General features: G+C 34.8%; 1 protein-coding gene across 6 annotated transcripts in view; it reads left to right on the forward strand.

Moving 5' to 3' along the window:
* Positions 1 to 16,936, forward strand: part of DGKB (diacylglycerol kinase beta) — a 397,600-nt gene that overhangs the window by 116,935 nt on the left and 263,729 nt on the right. For all 6 annotated transcript variants that reach the window (XM_032991591.2, XM_042802008.1, XM_042802011.1 and 3 more), the window contains 2 exons: positions 15,185 to 15,338; positions 16,255 to 16,290. In XM_032991591.2, the coding sequence (XP_032847482.1) occupies positions 15,185 to 15,338; positions 16,255 to 16,290 (190 nt within the window). The remainder of the gene's footprint in view (positions 1 to 15,184; positions 15,339 to 16,254; positions 16,291 to 16,936) is intronic.

A 16,936-nucleotide genomic window follows, 5' to 3' on the forward strand; every position in this document is an offset into this window, starting at 1 on the left:
GTACAGTGTGGTGCACCCTGGCACCCTGGGACTAATGTCATTGTTGGATAAATTGCTGTGTATGGTAGTTGATCCCAAGATGATTGCAAAGCATCGTTGTGGTTTGGTCATGAAGGAGAGAAATATATTTCTGGGACATTGTAATAGTATTCCTGTGGCTATAGTATAATTGAACAAGACAGACTTGTAAAAAAAGGTAGTGTCTTAGGCCCATTGACATAAGTGGAAAGCTAGTTAAAGTTTCAAACACAGAGAAACATGGATTGAAAAAAGGATTTTTGTGCTGTTTCCCTCAGCTACATTCTTTGATCTGACAGAAGATACTAATTTACTGTAAAGACCTTGCCTTATTATAATACATAATGTACTTCTGCTACAGATAGGAAAATCTAATTTTCTATAAAAAGGTACTGCAGAAATCACGTCTTTCTGCTTTTGACCAAATGATGGCACAAAGTGAACTCAAATTGGAACTAATTTACAGAAAGGTTAGTAGATGTGGAGAATTATAACATAACTATGTAGGAAAAGCTTGTCTCTCATATATAAGAAACTGAGGAGTAAGAAAGGATGTTGTATCTTTCTAGCTACAAAGAGAAAAAATTAGCAACTTCTGAGTATCACCAGCAGAAAACTGTACCCTTCAGACACTGGGCACTCTGTTTTTCTGGCTCTATGGACAGCATTTCTAGGGAAACAGCTTCCTGGATACCTAGAGAGTTGGGAAGCCTGCCAGGCAGAGATGCTGGCAATCTGGCTGTAAGCCTGCTTTCTGTGGAAAGTGCTGAGGGCACTGAGGTGTAAAATGTTTCAGATAGTCAATTTATGCTGCAAAACTGTTCAGTTTTGAACATTTTTGATGATCTTTAGTGGTCCCTCTGTTTCCCTTCCTCCATTTGTGCTAACATCTCTCCCTCTTTGCTGTCTTCCTTCCCTTTGATACCTCCTCTCTCTGCCTTAAGATCCCATTTTTATCCTTTTTCTCTCTACTGTTTTTCATTGCATAATAACTTATGTTTACGCTTTGAGCCTCACACTGTTTTCATTTGCATGCTACCTGTTTAATTCTCATAGTTTGTTAAATGGCTAACTCGAGGGCTATTTTGCAGTTCTGATGTGCACTAGATACTGTTTCAAAGTATTTTGAAAGAAAAAGAGTTTATTTTTTTGGTTTATTAAGGTACCACTGTCAGTATTTAGATACAAGTTGATTGAGAATTTTAAGCTGTTCTGATATTCAGGCCAGAGGGACCATTCTATTTCAAATATGCTGCTTAAAGCTACATTTTTAAAGGAAAACAACAGAAAAAAAATTGGACAGTCACACTGGTGTCTTTTATCTTTAACATATTTTATTTAAAGAGTGACAGACTACTCTGACAATATTTCAGCTCCTCTAACAGCATGAAAGCTGTATAAATATGGTACCAATTATGGTACTGAGTTATAAAGTATGAAAAATGCTATCCTCATATTTTCATATTAATTTGAAGTATCAGCTAAATTGTTATTTTCTTAAAGTGAAATAAACACAGAAATAAATTCCTTCAGAAAGGATACATTTAGTGTATTTCTTGATTTTTTTTTTTTTATATTGTCATTAATGAATATTTAAAATTGATGCATTTCAGCTCAGGTATACATGCAACCATACAATGCTTACACAAAATTAGGAAACTATTCTGCTAGTCATCAGTGATAGATTTCATAATATTTAACTACTAAGATTCATTTAACATCAATGGAAAGGTATCTTTCTGTGGTTTTAAATGATTGTAATTTTAATTGTATTACCCTGTGCCTTCATTTGATCACTACATGTCTGAATTAATGCTGCAAAAGAAGTAGCAGGGGAGAGGTACTTAGGTAATGGGTATTTGGACTCTGTGAAACAAAATCAAATAAAGACATTTTCTTAAGAGAACAGAATGCTGAAATTCTGTTTCATTTATGGCAGTGTTTAATTTATAACAGTGAGAATTCTGAACCCATCAAATGAGTGCTGTGTTGATGCCATAGTGTTTTTGTATTTACATCCTATTTGAAGCAGTTGGGTAATAAAGGACTATGTGGTGCTTGTGAACAGTTCTACAGGTCTTTATTGTTACCCAGTCAGACACAGGGCAGGAGGGCAGGTTGATTTTATTTACCTACAAAGGATATTATCTAGAAACTGCAGGTAATGATGAGGCTCTAGAACAGCCTATTTTTCATTAGTTTCTGGTTTATTTCTCTATAAACAAGTTTAATTTACTGAATTAGAAAGACAGGTTAAAGTGCTTTACCCAGAGTATTTAATTATGACTACTTTTTTTTTTTTTTTTGGTTGGTTTTCATTCTGAAGAACAATATGTTCTATTATGGTTTAGTTTTATGATGATGGCTGCAGTTACAGTTGATTTACCTGCATGGTGACATCTAGATACTGTTTATGAAACTGCATGGAGAAACAAAATGTAGAAAAAATACTTTTAATCATAATTTATTGCAGGAATTAGTCAACAAATGACAATGGCTTGAAGTCCACTTCTGCAATACAGGTACTCTTCCTAGCATTGGCCTATAATCATATATAATTGAGCAGATGACACTGCTCATATCTTTTAATCACTTTCTAAGCCATACTTTTAAATTCTGGTGAGGACAAACTCAAACTTAGTTCAATTAGTACAGCTCCACTGTCCTAAAGACTGTAAATTTGCTTAGTGCAAAGCGGATTGAAAGTGTTGACCAGTAGAATGGGACATTTTAAACCTTCTTATATTGATGTGATTATTCCATGTGAAAGACCCAGTTAGTCAGGCTCAGATTGTGTTAAATCTCAACAAACAGTTGATTCATTAATTGAAACAGATATGAAAGTTAGACAATTTGCATACTTCAGAGCTTTTAAAGGGGAAAGAGTAAAAAATGACTGTTCACATGACTTGTTCGCATATTATTTTTCTTACTAAAAGTGTTGTAGGAAATCTTTTTAATAAATGTAGCTGATATAACCTCCACAAAAGTTTGCAATGGACAGAGAATATCACTAAGGTTAAAACACGTGAGAATGCTACTCTTGTTTCTCTGTAAGTAGGTTTTTGCAGTCTTCACAAGCAGATAAATTGATTCAACCAGAACTGTTTCTCATAACTGATTTTTTTCAAGGATTCGTTCATTTTGCTATTTTATTTGGTTTCCATCTGAAGCGTGCCACCTACCCCATTTTTCCTCACTTCTGTAGTAATTCTAATTTTCAGATGACCAATTCTGCTGGCATAGAATGCAAACTATCTACTCTTTATTTTGTTTAGTATGTAATAATTTATGGATAGTTCTTCCAACATTCTTTATTGGTTATATATGTAAAATAGATCTTTGATGATAATCTGCTACAAGATCCTTCTAAAAGTACATGCCTTAGCACTCTTTCTTCTTCCAAAACCTCTACCTTTGTATAGTAAGTAGAGCATATTAAGTAAATTTATGTATTAAATATATGTATTTATGTGTTTAGTACTTATGGATATACAAACTTACACACATATAAAATCACGTACTAAAGAAAACCTGCTGGTAGTAAAGTTTTATTTTTTCTTACCCGGATATAAGACTGGGATGAGACTACAGTGGTTGGTGAATACAATCCAGATTTATTTTAGTAATTAGCATCAATTTATTTTAATAACATGAGAATGAACTACAAGATTGTGCTTAAAAATCTAGTTCTTGCATAAAAGTAAAGTCTTCCCATTTCCATTTTGGATGTTTTGTTGAGTTTACTTCTTTGAAGAGTCATACTAGCTGAGAGGAAATTTTGGCAGTTGTTTATGTCTGTAGTATTGTTAATATCCAAATACTATTTGGCCATATGGAATATTTAGTAGAAGCAGCCTGTCAGAGCATCTGATTTTTGATTTTTTTTTTTTTCTGTAAACTTCCAGTAGATGAAAATGTGAATGCTGCTTTATCTAAGACATAATTTTATTTGGTTACTAGAACTTTAAAAATAAATTATGTAAAAAATATCTTAAATCAAATGCTTAGATCAGAAAATGATAAGGACTTTCAATTTAACTAAACTTTACTCTGATGCACAAAGGCAATCTCCATGAGGAGTTCCAGGTTTAATTGAAATTTCTGCCATATGAACATTAGAGATACAATTTAAACACCAAGAGCGTATGCTTTATCATGTAATTCATGTTTTCTAGCTTATTAACTCTCTCTGTACGGTCTCTGCTTTTTTCCCCACATATTTTGACAAAAGTGAGGTTTTGAAACATTGTTAGAATCAATGAATCTTCAAAACCTGGACTTTTACAGAGGATGCTTTAGCTTTGCTTTTCACAGCTAATCATGTAATTGTCACTAATGCACTAGCATTAGTGTGTGTGATTGTTGTCATAGCATTATGTGTGAGTCCAGGCCCTGTAACATCTACTTCTTTTTTAATAGCTCATTTTTCAGATATTGGGTCAATATAAATTGTTTAAAAAGAAATAATCAATTAAGGGGACCTACCCACAAACAAAAATAACCCAGAGCTATTACTGTCAGTAGATAGTAGATTAAAGCTGATTATGCTCTAAATTTTGGGACCATTTGGAGATCAGGCAACATAATATAAAAGTAATTAATTGAAAATTACTTTCAACATAATTCTCTTTCCACTACCTCTGAAATATTCTCTTTATTAAGGGAAAACCATATTGCATGAAAGTCTGCTAGAATGAATGACTTCTCTTTTTTTCTTCCCCCTCCAACCCCTCCCTGCCTCCCTTAACATTCTGTTTTTCAGGATGACGAAAACACTGGCTTATGTTGAAATATTTTGTACAAATCTGAATGAAGACCAAAGAGAATGTGGTATTTTAAAAGAATTTATGGGTGGAGAGTAGTTCTAAACACTAGATCATGTCTTGTTCCCATTTATGTGGCCAGTGTGGTAGGGAGAAATAAAAGGAGTTATTATTCTACCCCTCCCTGTCCTGACCCATCCACAATGGCAACTCTTCTATCAAGAGACTATTAAGTTGCTTTTTTGCGTCTTGTGAGGAGGAAGAATGTCGAGTGATACAGCTTCTCTTCTTTCCTTCTACATGTCATCCAGCAGAACTGGTTGTTGCATTTGTACCAGCTAGGAAAATACAGTAGGCAGTTAGACCTCTTCTATTTCAGTTTGGTGGCAGGGTAGATCTCTCGTCAAAAGCTGTCAGTTTCTTCTGACTAAATAATTTGTTCTCTTCAGATGTCTTAATATGGTAGGAGTTAAAATATTACATAGCATAGTTAAAACCTCTGAATAGTTTTATTTATAATAAAGGATGCCAAATTTGCTTTACTTGTATATATCCTGTTTTTCACTGAGAAACCATGTCTCCTGTGCTCTCCAGTATCAGGATATACCGAGTTGTGATGTCTATACTATGTAGAGTTCTGTACATGTTGGCACAGAACATACATATAAATGCATAAATCTTCATAATATGCATACTTGGGTTTTTCATCTTACATTTCTGTATACTGTCAGTGAGGCAGAAGAGCAAATTATAAAATTGTAGAGCTTAACTGAAGTAGGAGAAAGGAAGAAGTCACATACAGTATAATATTGCCTTTTTTGTACTAGTTCCCCATTTCTCCCTCCTGCCCCATGAGTCAGTCTGCTCTTTGAGATGGAGGAACAAGGGATGAGTTTCCACTGCTGGTTTGCCTTACCTGTAATCACATTCATAGCTGGGGACACTGCAGCCTGATACGCGTAACTTAAGGAATATTAACTTAGCATGGGAGGAAGGGGAAGCTTAATTGGTGTGGGGGATCCATTAGCTGTATGAATGCTTCATATCTTCTAAGCAGTAGTGTCCAGTGGAAATTGCTAACAGTGTGTCACATTGTTAGTTTACAGCTTCCTGTATGTTCTTGTGTATGACTCCTCAGCTCCCATCAATGCAGTTTTTCACTACAAAACAAATAAATTGTGGGATATTTTGTGACCTCACCAATTTTAAGAAAGTAGAAAGCAACATTCTTGTATATGAACAGTCACCTGAGATCAGTCCTATTCAATATGTAGTGTAGAATGAGCAGAACATAATATATTTGCTCTACATTGTGGAAGGACAGGTTCCTGTTCTTTGTAAAGACACTGGAATTCATAGAGGTGATCCTATGCTTTGTTAGCCATGACAGATCTTTTAAGGCAGATTTTACAACACAGTAACCTGGCAATGCAGATGGAGTTCAGCCTCTTTTTCTGTCACACAAGGTGTTAGAAGTCATTCTGCTGTCTAGACAGAATCAGGTATTTTATGGCTATAACAGGCTACAGAGATGCCTTAATCAGAAAATCAGAGGCCTGAGCAGGCCCTGTATTTTTAGATGAATATTGGTCTATATATGTCTGATACAAAGCTAGAAGACACCTGAAATTGCCTGTTATTTTGCCAAGCATAATCATAGCTGCTACTCGGAAACCAGTCCTTCAGTTCCTGTTTTCCAGAGTTTTAGAGACTCACCCTTTATGAACAAACACTAAATTAGTGTAATGTACGTATAAGTGAGTGCTTGAGGAGAAGCAGAACTCTTATCATAGTAATTGGAGAATTTTTTTTTAAGCAGATTAAGCATAGACTGACCTCCATTTCTTTTTCCTTGGAGACTTACATATTCTCAGAATCTGGGATTCAAAATAAACCAGAGTGGGAAGTAAAAACTCTGCTTTATACCATTGGTGTACAGTAGAAAGAAGTAAGATATATGTACTTTTTATTGTTATTAGTTAAGATAAAGAGTTTCACATCATGTATCTATGAGATACATGGGGTAACTGCGAATAAATGCATTTGGTTGTGATAGCGCTATGGAAAACAGGGGTCGCTTTGTTGTCAGTTTTGTAGTATTCTGTGCAGAAATGGGAGAATAAAGTTCCAGACTGGTTTGTTAACTGTGAATAGAGTGAGATTTTTTTTTTTTAATATCTATAAAAATCCAAAATTAGTTTTAATATTTTTGTTTCTTCAGAGTTGAGAATTCTTTAGTCAATGTGATCACTATCATCCTGGAAGCTCTCTTGAAAAATGTAGTTTGTCCTGAAAGCTGTAATTTATCTTGTCAGTTGCCAGGTCTTTAATCTTTTGGTGTCTTTCAACTCTTTGCAGTCAAGATTCCTTAGTAACATTTTTTTTCTAGTTCAATGATTGTCATTTGTTTGTATGTGTCTTTTTATGTGTGCTTACTGTTCTGTCATAGGATTTCCTGTGGTATGTTGAAAACTAGTGATCAGATTCCTGAGGTGGAGGAGAATAAAAACCCGGTCTAAAGAATTTTCTACATAATTGGCTTTTTAAATGTATTATGATCAAAAAGTAGGAAAATATCTCAGAATGCTTGGTCAAAGCCATTAAAGAGTTTCCTGGGAGCTTTTAGCAGCTGGAAAAGAGGGAAATTCAATGTTCTGTGGAGGGACTTTCTTTTAGATCTTACCTCAGTTCTTCCACTGCATGCAGATTATTCCTCATAACTCAAAAAACCCCTCCTTTTGTCTGCTTCATCACCATTTTCCTTAATAGTGTTTGGCAGTTGCTGCAAGTAGGTTGCCTTTAGATGTGGTTGAAATCTCTGAAGAGTCCAAATATGGGGTCTGTAGCTCATTTCCAGCCTTCTTCCCCACCCCATACAGGCTTACCCAGTGATGCCTCCTTGGCTGCTGCCAGAATGGAGGAAGAATTAAGGAGCAGAGTTGCAGTGGAGACAGAGGTGCTAACAAGTTTGGAAGAAGGATTGATAGTCACTGCTGTTTTGCCCTGTGCATGCCTGGCTCAGATGTTACCTCCCCACGTACTCCAGTTTGCCCATAAATGGCATTGCCTCTCTCTCCAGATTTTTAGTTTAAATGAAATAGGTGCTATATGGTATTACCTTTTGCAGCTGTCACTTTGTATATCCGTATAGCTGGTGGTGTTTTAGTTTTATATTCTTATCTTTTATAATTTCTATAAGACATCTATAACTGAGTTTCTTGAATAACTTTTTAATTATCTTATTCCAAGAATATTATTATGAGGATAATTCTTAGCCTAATTATTTCTGTTTTATCCTTGTTCTTAAAGCGCTATTTGAGGGAAGGAATTTTCTTCAAAGTTATGGGAGTTGGCAGATCAAAGCCTAATTGTTTGTGTTTGTAGCTTATTTGTAAAGTGAAGGATGCTTTAAGCTTCAGAAAGGTTTCCACCACAACACATTGGTTGGGTATGTGTTCTTCAACAGGGTGAATTAGGTTGAAACTGAAGTTCTGGGCAAATCTGTCTGTATTTGCTTAGTCAGACATCACAACAGGAATGTTCTCGTATCTGGAAATAAGACAGATTAGCCTGTCTTGTTCCACTGTTATAAAAACTGCTTCTGCTATTCTTAAACATAAGAAAGTAATAGTGAGTTATTTGCTCTGATGGAGCTTTTTGTATGTAATCTGTTCATGACATTAACATTAAAAAAACCCTACACTGTTGAATGTATTAGACTAATGCATATTTGCCAGAATTTAATTTCAAAATATATGTAGCATGTGAGATAATGTTATAGTCACAGAGGCCCCGAATGACCGCTCTGAACAAGTATATTTGCTCTTTGCTGCTTTGTTTAATAAATAATACTGTATGTAATAGTATGTATACATGAATATTTATTTATATAGATGGAATACATAAATTTGTTCTGTTTCTTTTAGCATAGGCTTAGATCCAGAATGGGTTACTTCCACTCTGAGTGAAGTTGGTACCCAACTCTGGTGTGGCAAATTAAAAACAGAAAATAAATAAATAAGTTGTTTCAGCCATTTTCTATAAAATTTACCTAGGCACCTTAAGTTTTTCCATGTGTTTAGAAGTATTGCCTTAACAGCTGAAACATTTTGGTATCTGTTTTGATACATCTCCCTGACTAGCCTGATCTCTTAAACGTGTTCAGATCACTTCCTCATTCAAAGTACTATTTCAGTAATTTGTTCAGTAATATCTTTACAAGTAAATATTTAATCATTTTGTTGGCATGGACATACAGAAACCTCTTTTTCCCTCAGTGAATCTTCAGCTTTTTTCTGATATTTGGATACTGTCTAGAGAAAGAGGTACAAGTTAGAATTTCCCCAGGCAAACAAGGGAATTCAGCCAAGGTAACCCCCACTGGGGAGGTGTCCTTACCAGAAGATTTTTTTTTTCTTTTATGGTAGGAAAATCTGTCACTTTCTCTGTGCTTTCTGAAGGAAATGGTGGTCTCCACTGGTGCACAGTGCTTTTTTTTTTTTTTTTTTTTTGTGAACATGTATAGTGAAACCTGATAAAATAGATTTATGTATCCTAATTGTATTACATGTGAGGCAAGTAATGAAATCTTCAGTGCAGTAAAAACTGTAAGATTTCTATTCATGTTCAGAAACATGCCTGTGGACACATTAGGAAGCTAAAGAAAAAACCTAAAGGGTTTATCAAGTATAAGTGCTTTGTGGATTAGTAGCACTTGAGAGATCCCAGCATAAATAAGGTCATCAATGTAATACCAATGTCTAGCTTTAGGCATCTTCATTCCTTTTTTGAATGACCCATGTTGTTCTCATTAGACTGCTTGGTTTTATAGTTATGAAATTGAGTAAGAGGTTTCTCAGTCTGCACAGCCTTGTGAAGTAAAAGCCATGCCTTATCACAGTGTGTTAATGAATGGGCACTGTTAATAAAGGCATAAGACACCTTAGGATGCCTTTCTCTGTAAATCCATTGCATTACATAGTTGGATGCAGTGGGCAAATGCAGAACCTTCATTCTGCAGTCAGTCAGTCATTTAGAACTCATGAGCTTTGGTCTGTTTCTTCTTTTTCAGTTTATTGTATGGATCTGTTCGGGGGGAGCTTATAGGAAAACAATACATATGGATTAAATTCTTGTTGGCAGTTCAGTGCTGGGGTTAATCTTGAAATTTTGTGGATGGCTAATTAAATATTACCGATTTTCCTTGACAATTTATCATGTAAAAAAAGATGTGTATTCTTAATTTTCCTCTGCATTGAGTCACAGTGAGTCCAGTTTCATGTTTGCTAAAAAAGCTAAAAAATGTTTAATGGTTGACACATTTTATTTGCTAAAAAGAATTTAAAACTGTGCATTTTTGCTTCTGCCTTCTGTTCTTTCTCCTTTCATTTTCTCTAAGGTGGATTTATACCTTTTTATTTAAAAAAAAAAAAAAATCAGGTAATTGGAAACATTAGTAAAATCTATAAATGGGAAATGACAATACTAAGAACTGCTTCTAAAAATAGTAGGGAAATGAATTTTATATGGAAGTTGTGGTTTAAATTAGCTGAAACTTGATGGTGTTTTTGACTGTGTATTTTTCTGGGCTTATATCAGAATGTTTCATTACCAAACAAAGTTTTATTACCCAGTAACATAGATGATTATAAAGATTTATAAAGTCTTATTTTGTAAAGTTTATTTTCCTAAGACATAAGAAAAGGAGCTCCAGTAAACTTAGTGACTCAGTTGTTTAACATATAAAAACAGGAATACAGCTATATATGATTAATATGAAATCACCTACTTTTCTGTGACCTACAGGCAAGGCATTTGATACCTTTTTTATTTGAATCAAAGCTAAAACAGCACATATATTTATTCTTTTCCCCCCTCCTCAGAAGATTTAGGCCAAATGATTTGAAAGTTCTTTCATGTTCCTCAGAATTACTATTGGCTGCTTCAACTGTATCCTTATATATCTCCCTATTATGTTGAAAATTTTCCTGAGATCCCTAAATTTGTGATCAAAATGTCTCTATGCCCTGATATTCTCTTGTGAAATGGAATTAATTATTCATGTGCCAGGTTAATTGTAGTGAGTTTGCTACATCCTCTCACGCTCTCATCCCCTCACTTGGGAAACGTCATGGAAAATGCCTTCTGAAATGCTAAATCCTTCTTTCTCAGGTTCATTTATATTCAACTGGAGCTTCTGGAAGCCAAGCAACTGTTGAAAATTAAGCAATTAGCCTGCATGCTTAAGAAAACAACATCCACCATTATGGCTTAAATTCTGATATTATTGATCTGAACTGTTTAATGCTTGCAGATTCATTAACAGAAATAAATTCTTTTCAATCCATACTAAAATTAGTTGAACTTTTCATGTGAATAATTCTGAGATGACATTAAGATTTAAAATGAAGATATTGTGTTTTACATAGCAGAGTGATCAAGATCCGTATTAGTGTGGAAAATTAATGTCCTCCATTTTCCCTTTTTTGTCACCAAAACATGATGTGATTTCTTTGAAAAGTAGCTGGGGTTGGGGGAAATGGTAGTAATTAGAGGAAGGGTAGTTACTTACCGACCGTTTTCATATTTTAGAAGGATAAAGTTCCATGAAGAAAAAAGAAAAACACTGTATACTTGCACAATAGAGAAATGCTCATAATACTGTGTATTGTTCTATTTTCTGTGAAAGTTATTTTAAATTAAACTGAGCAAATGTTTTGCATCTTTAAGTGTTCTGTTCTAAATGAACCATACTCAATACTAAAACCTCTACTTGGTGATAGTACTTTAACACCTATAATACTTCTACAGTGGTCCTCACAGGATTTCTTTTAAGAAAACATACCCTTTTTCTATGGTTATGTAATGACTTGTGTATATTATGAGAAAGAAATGAGAGAGAAAACATGGAATTAATTTCAAGTGAGCCTTTTTTTGAAAGTTCACACCTTTCTTACTGGAAAGTCAGATGGATAATCTAAACTACTCCTAGATCTGCTGTAGTTCTCTTATTTACTGTATATACATATTCAAAAACAAATTTCCAGAAATAGCTGCATTACTTTACAGCTCAGTTCTAATAGGATAATCTACACCAAGTATGTTAGGTCCTCTTGCAAATGTTTTTTCAGCTATGGAGTATTGGAATCACCAATTTTGTGGGTTTTTCATACAGGCAAGAACCTAATCAAAGGACTCTACACACAGATCTCCTTTAGGCAGGACTGTTGTTGCACATTCTTTTGATACAGCGTGTGGTTTTGCATCTGCATTTTGGGCTATTATAAACATTTCTGTTGTGTATTCAAGTCACTTACGAGCACCTACCTACTTTTCAGCATCATTTGAAAGCTTTCATACATGCAACGTCTGAACTCTGGTTGTATGAATGTTGCTGCTTCCCAGGAGGCATACAGGTCACAGAGCATGTTAGGGCAGAGGATAAAGCACTTTCAGCTGAAGAATCTGACTGTAGAACAACCCTGTAGAACAATCATCCACTTTCTTTTTTCCCTCTGTTGAGCACCCTAATCAGTGACAGTCAGGGTGTCAAATATAATAAATGGACATGGCAGCCAAGTCATGTGTTACTTTCATATCTGTTGTCTTTCCTGGCCAGAAAATACAAGTCAGTTTGGAACGCTTACTTTGGAGGACACTGGGGTAAATAATAAACTAACCGTCTTTAGAAAATATTGAAAAGTTTGAATATCTTTGAGAAAGAGAGTCTTCAGAGGAAACACATCCTTTTAACCTTATTTATTAATCCAGATCTCTACCCATGCATAATTCTGAGCCAGTAAATGGAAAAAATGTACCATTAGGGATTTAGTGGTGGACCGATCTCACTCAGGCAGCAGTTTAAAAATCTAAGATAGCTGTAAACTCAAGGAATATTTTTAGCAGTATATACATAAAGTCCACAGAGAAGGTAATTAAAAAAAAAGCTTTATGTATAACAGAGATGTTTTACATGTCCATCCATAAACCATAACTTAAATGGGATTATAATTTATTTTTCTGTTTTCCTTTGTCACTTAGTTATTCCTCTTTCTATGTAATTTAGCGAAATAGCAGACACGTTTCATTAATGAACAATCTCACAAAGCAATTTCACATAAAGTTAGTTGATTTAGCAATTAATGTATTTGTTATGCTTGCAGATAAAAAATATATTTTTGTAGTGTAAACTGATGACCGATTTACTTGGATGTTGATATAAATCCTTTGGTATTGTGGTTTCATGGTTTATAAACAGTGAATAAAATGTGAGTGACTTTATTATTGAGGAAAAACATGTTTGTAGCAAGAGTGAAGTAGTGTATGATTTACCAAAGTAGAAGAGAGGGGCTGAAACTCCATGATGAGACAAAGATAGTGAATCCATGTTCAAGTTTATTTCCATGTTACACCCAGTTTGAGCCTTGTGGAGGCAATCTTCTTTCACTCTCTGCTATTTTTCTGTTCCACAGTTGAGAGTTTTACTGGTTTCACTGAACTGCTTTCTCAAATGAGGTGTTCTGGATTAGAAGCTCAGCATAGATACCCTCTTGCCAAGTTTGCATTCCTAATAATAATGACTTGCACAGAATCGGTCAAATTTTGCAATCTGTGTTGTTGGTCCCTCATAAAGACAGTGATGCACATTTAAAACATTACCTGGGGGCAGTTAGGTCCTGACCTTAATGGGAAACACCTTATCTCATGTGAAAATAAAATTTCTACATCTCATAAATATATAAAAAAAAAAAAAAAAAAAAAAAGACAGGGGGAGAGAAATCCCTGCTCCAACAGGTTGAAATTATATTAAAGTAATTGTAAAAATTAAACTGTGACTCAGATTCCAAAGTCACTAAGGTACTTTAAAACTTTCATTCCAGTTTTATTTTCTGGCATGCTTCAAGCTGATTTCTTGCTAGTCTTTTCCCTCCTAATGCTGTACTCACTGTGATGTACTAAAGGAGTTTCACTAGAGTTTTCTATGGAGAAATGGAGTCTTCCTGAAGCATGGGGAAATTTCTTCAGGTTGATTTTGTGCTATAATGTGGCCTTATCCCACAGTTATTTAACGGTGAAAAGTTGCTCTCCTGTTTGATCTAGAAACAAACACAGCAGCACTGTTTTACAGATTAATGATTGATAAGATGTTTCAAAATCACATATGTAACTGAGTCGCATCACTGATAAGTATGCACAATGAAGTAAGTAGTTGTGTCACAATTATTTCTGAGGTAAAACTGAAATTGTCTTAAGCTCTCTTGATATGTTTCAGGACACCTTTATGTTTAGTGGTCCTGTATTAGCAGGATAAAATGGGATCATAATGCTTTACACTGCTGTGACTTCATTGCAGTCTGCACCTTCCTCAAGGGGTGCAGCGAAGGGGAGAGGTGCTGATCTCTCCTCTGGTGACCAGTGACAGGACAGGAGGAAATGGAATGAAGCTGCATCAGAGGAATTTTAGACTGGACAAAAAGAAAAGGTTCTTCACTGAGAGGTGGTCCGTCACTGGAACAGCCTCCCCAGGGAAGTGGTCATGGCGCCAAGCCTGTCAGAGTTCAGGGAGTGTCTGGACGATGTGATTAGTCATATAGGTTTTATGTAGTCCTGTGAGGAGCAGGAAGTTGGACTCGATGATACTTATGGGGCCCAACTTGAGATATTCTGTGATTCATTTTATTACTTAAAATGGACAGTGCTGTCTTACCAGGAGAAATCAAGAATGAAGTTTCATTAATCAGCTCTTAGCTTGCTGGCAAAAGCAAAACCAAATTAAACTAAATGGCAAATGTTTCAAATCAACAACATTACTTACGGGGGAAAAAAAAAATGTTGTGTGTCTCAGCACTCTCATTTGATTATTAGAACCTATTTAAGACAAGGTGATTAGTTTCTTTTTGACAAATATGAGCAAAACATGTTGCCACCTACGAAAAGACAGGAGGCCTTCAATTCCCTGACTTAGGCATCCAAAAATCCCATGCTTGTTTTCTGCCTAATTACGGGAAAATATAAGACTTATTAGGTACATCCCTGTGAGCTCCATAGGTGCCTTTGGTTGCAGTTTTGTATGTGCTGTTAAGCCATATTCTAATCAAGAAACTAGAGAGCATGGAACTTAGTTTCATGGTCCTGATACAAGTGCTCTGAATTTACTCTGGGCTATCTTGTGCTGTGCTCTGGGCTATTGTAGCAATACTATGAGTTTTCAAATTAATAATTAAATAATCAGTCACTTTTAAGAATAGGTATGCTAGGCTGTATCTTTAGTAATCAATATTTTCAAAGACAATATAAAATTTTTGTCAACAGAATATTATTTGATGGATTAGTATGAAAGTTTTTGCAAAATAAACAATTCAAAATACTTTCCCCCCCCCCCCCCCCCCCCTTTACTCTAGACGATTGATTTAGAGGGGTTCAAGCTGTTCATGAAGACTTTTCTGGAGGCAGAGTTACCAGATGATTTCACTGAGCATCTTTTTACATCATTTAGCAACAAAATCTCTCACTGCAGCCCATTAATAAAAAACAAGCCCCAGCACCTTTCTGGAGGTAAGTAATAAAATCACAGTAATATAAGAGGGTTCCCTCCCCCTGCTATTTTACTTCTATTATCTATAAATATATGGAATTTGAAACTATATGGATTTATATTTTTCTTCTGATATTTGTGAAATTGGAGAAACTAAGTCATGAACAAGAAATACTGTGAAATTAAATTGTTTCATCTTTTTAATTCACAATAATGATGCAGCTGAGACACCAAGTGGACAGTCTTTGTCACGTTAATGCTAATCAGATTGCTGTGGTTACATGATCTTGCCGCCTGTTCTGCTGTATAAACACTGAGAAACCTTCAGAGCTTCATGCAGGAGGTTCCTGCTGGTGCTCTACAGCTTCTGTGCCCAGTTACTGCTGCTTCTCTTAATTATCTAGGTGCAATACTGCTATTAATAATTCTACATACTTATCAGCTACTAATATTTTAGATGTCCTATAAGTGTTATCAGTATTTCTCATCCCAACGTAAGGAACTCCTTTAATACAGTTTGAAATTTTCATGCTGATCTGAACATTTTTATTAAAAGTAATTCTGAATTCAGAGGATTTAACATGTTAAAATACTTCCATGCAAAGTAGTGTTAAAAACTGTCAACTTGGACAATTTTTAAAACTTTTGGAGAAAATTTGCAGAAGATATTTAAGATTACCTTCCTAACTTGAAGTATCAAATTTAGCACTTTAGCAGTTTGGGAACACTATCAAAATCCAGTAGTTAAAAGCAGAAACTAGAATAATTTAATGAAATAAATTGCATATTTTGAACAGCTGGGATAATCAAGTGTTAAGAGTGACTTACCAAATGGTTTAGTGGGTACTTAATCACTTGAATTCTCTATATGGAGATTAGGTGTCTTCAAATTACAACTTTGGTCCACTCATGTCTGTTTATAAATTGTATTTTCAGTTAAGGTGTCTGAAGAGAGATGGAAACAGATGCCAGGTAAGCAGCAGCAATATAAGTCATCTGTAAGTCAACACATTGCAACCATGCCTCTCCCACCTCTGATAAAGAAATAATACTTCAACCTGTGCCTTGCAGTTTATGATAAGCTAAAAGATACCTTAAAATTTGTATGCCTTTTCATTTGGATTTCAGGTCTGTGTACTTTGAGATGAGTTAGCCCACGTTTTATAATACTTCTTATTCTGTGTGTAAGATTCCTGTAAGACTTGAATGTGAACTATTTGTGTCGCTTGTGTGATTAAATATAGCATCTTAATTGATTAACATTTTATAATATCTTAATTCTAAGGGCACTTAACCAACACACAAGTGCATTTAGTAGAACATTGCCCTATTAAATATTTTATTCATTTAAATATTTACTTTCAGCATTTATTATCTTCCTGAAACCATGAACATGAACTTGATTCAAAGATACATTTTCTGCATGCCAATTTGCTCTTATTTACTGAATTACTGTTTTTTAACACGTACCTCAGTAGGCCTTTGAAAATGTCTTCAGATTGTAAATGAAGTTTTTCAAGATAAAAATAAGAGGAAAAAAAACCTACCAGAATTGTTTCCATTTGTTACAGTAATTAACTTGTCCTAGACAAATGGATGAGAGAAATTATGTATGCAG

Source organism: Tyto alba, unplaced genomic scaffold, assembly GCF_018691265.1.
Source record: "Tyto alba isolate M040663 unplaced genomic scaffold, T.alba_DEE_v4.0 Super-Scaffold_38, whole genome shotgun sequence".
Lineage (NCBI taxonomy): Eukaryota > Metazoa > Chordata > Aves > Strigiformes > Tytonidae > Tyto > Tyto alba.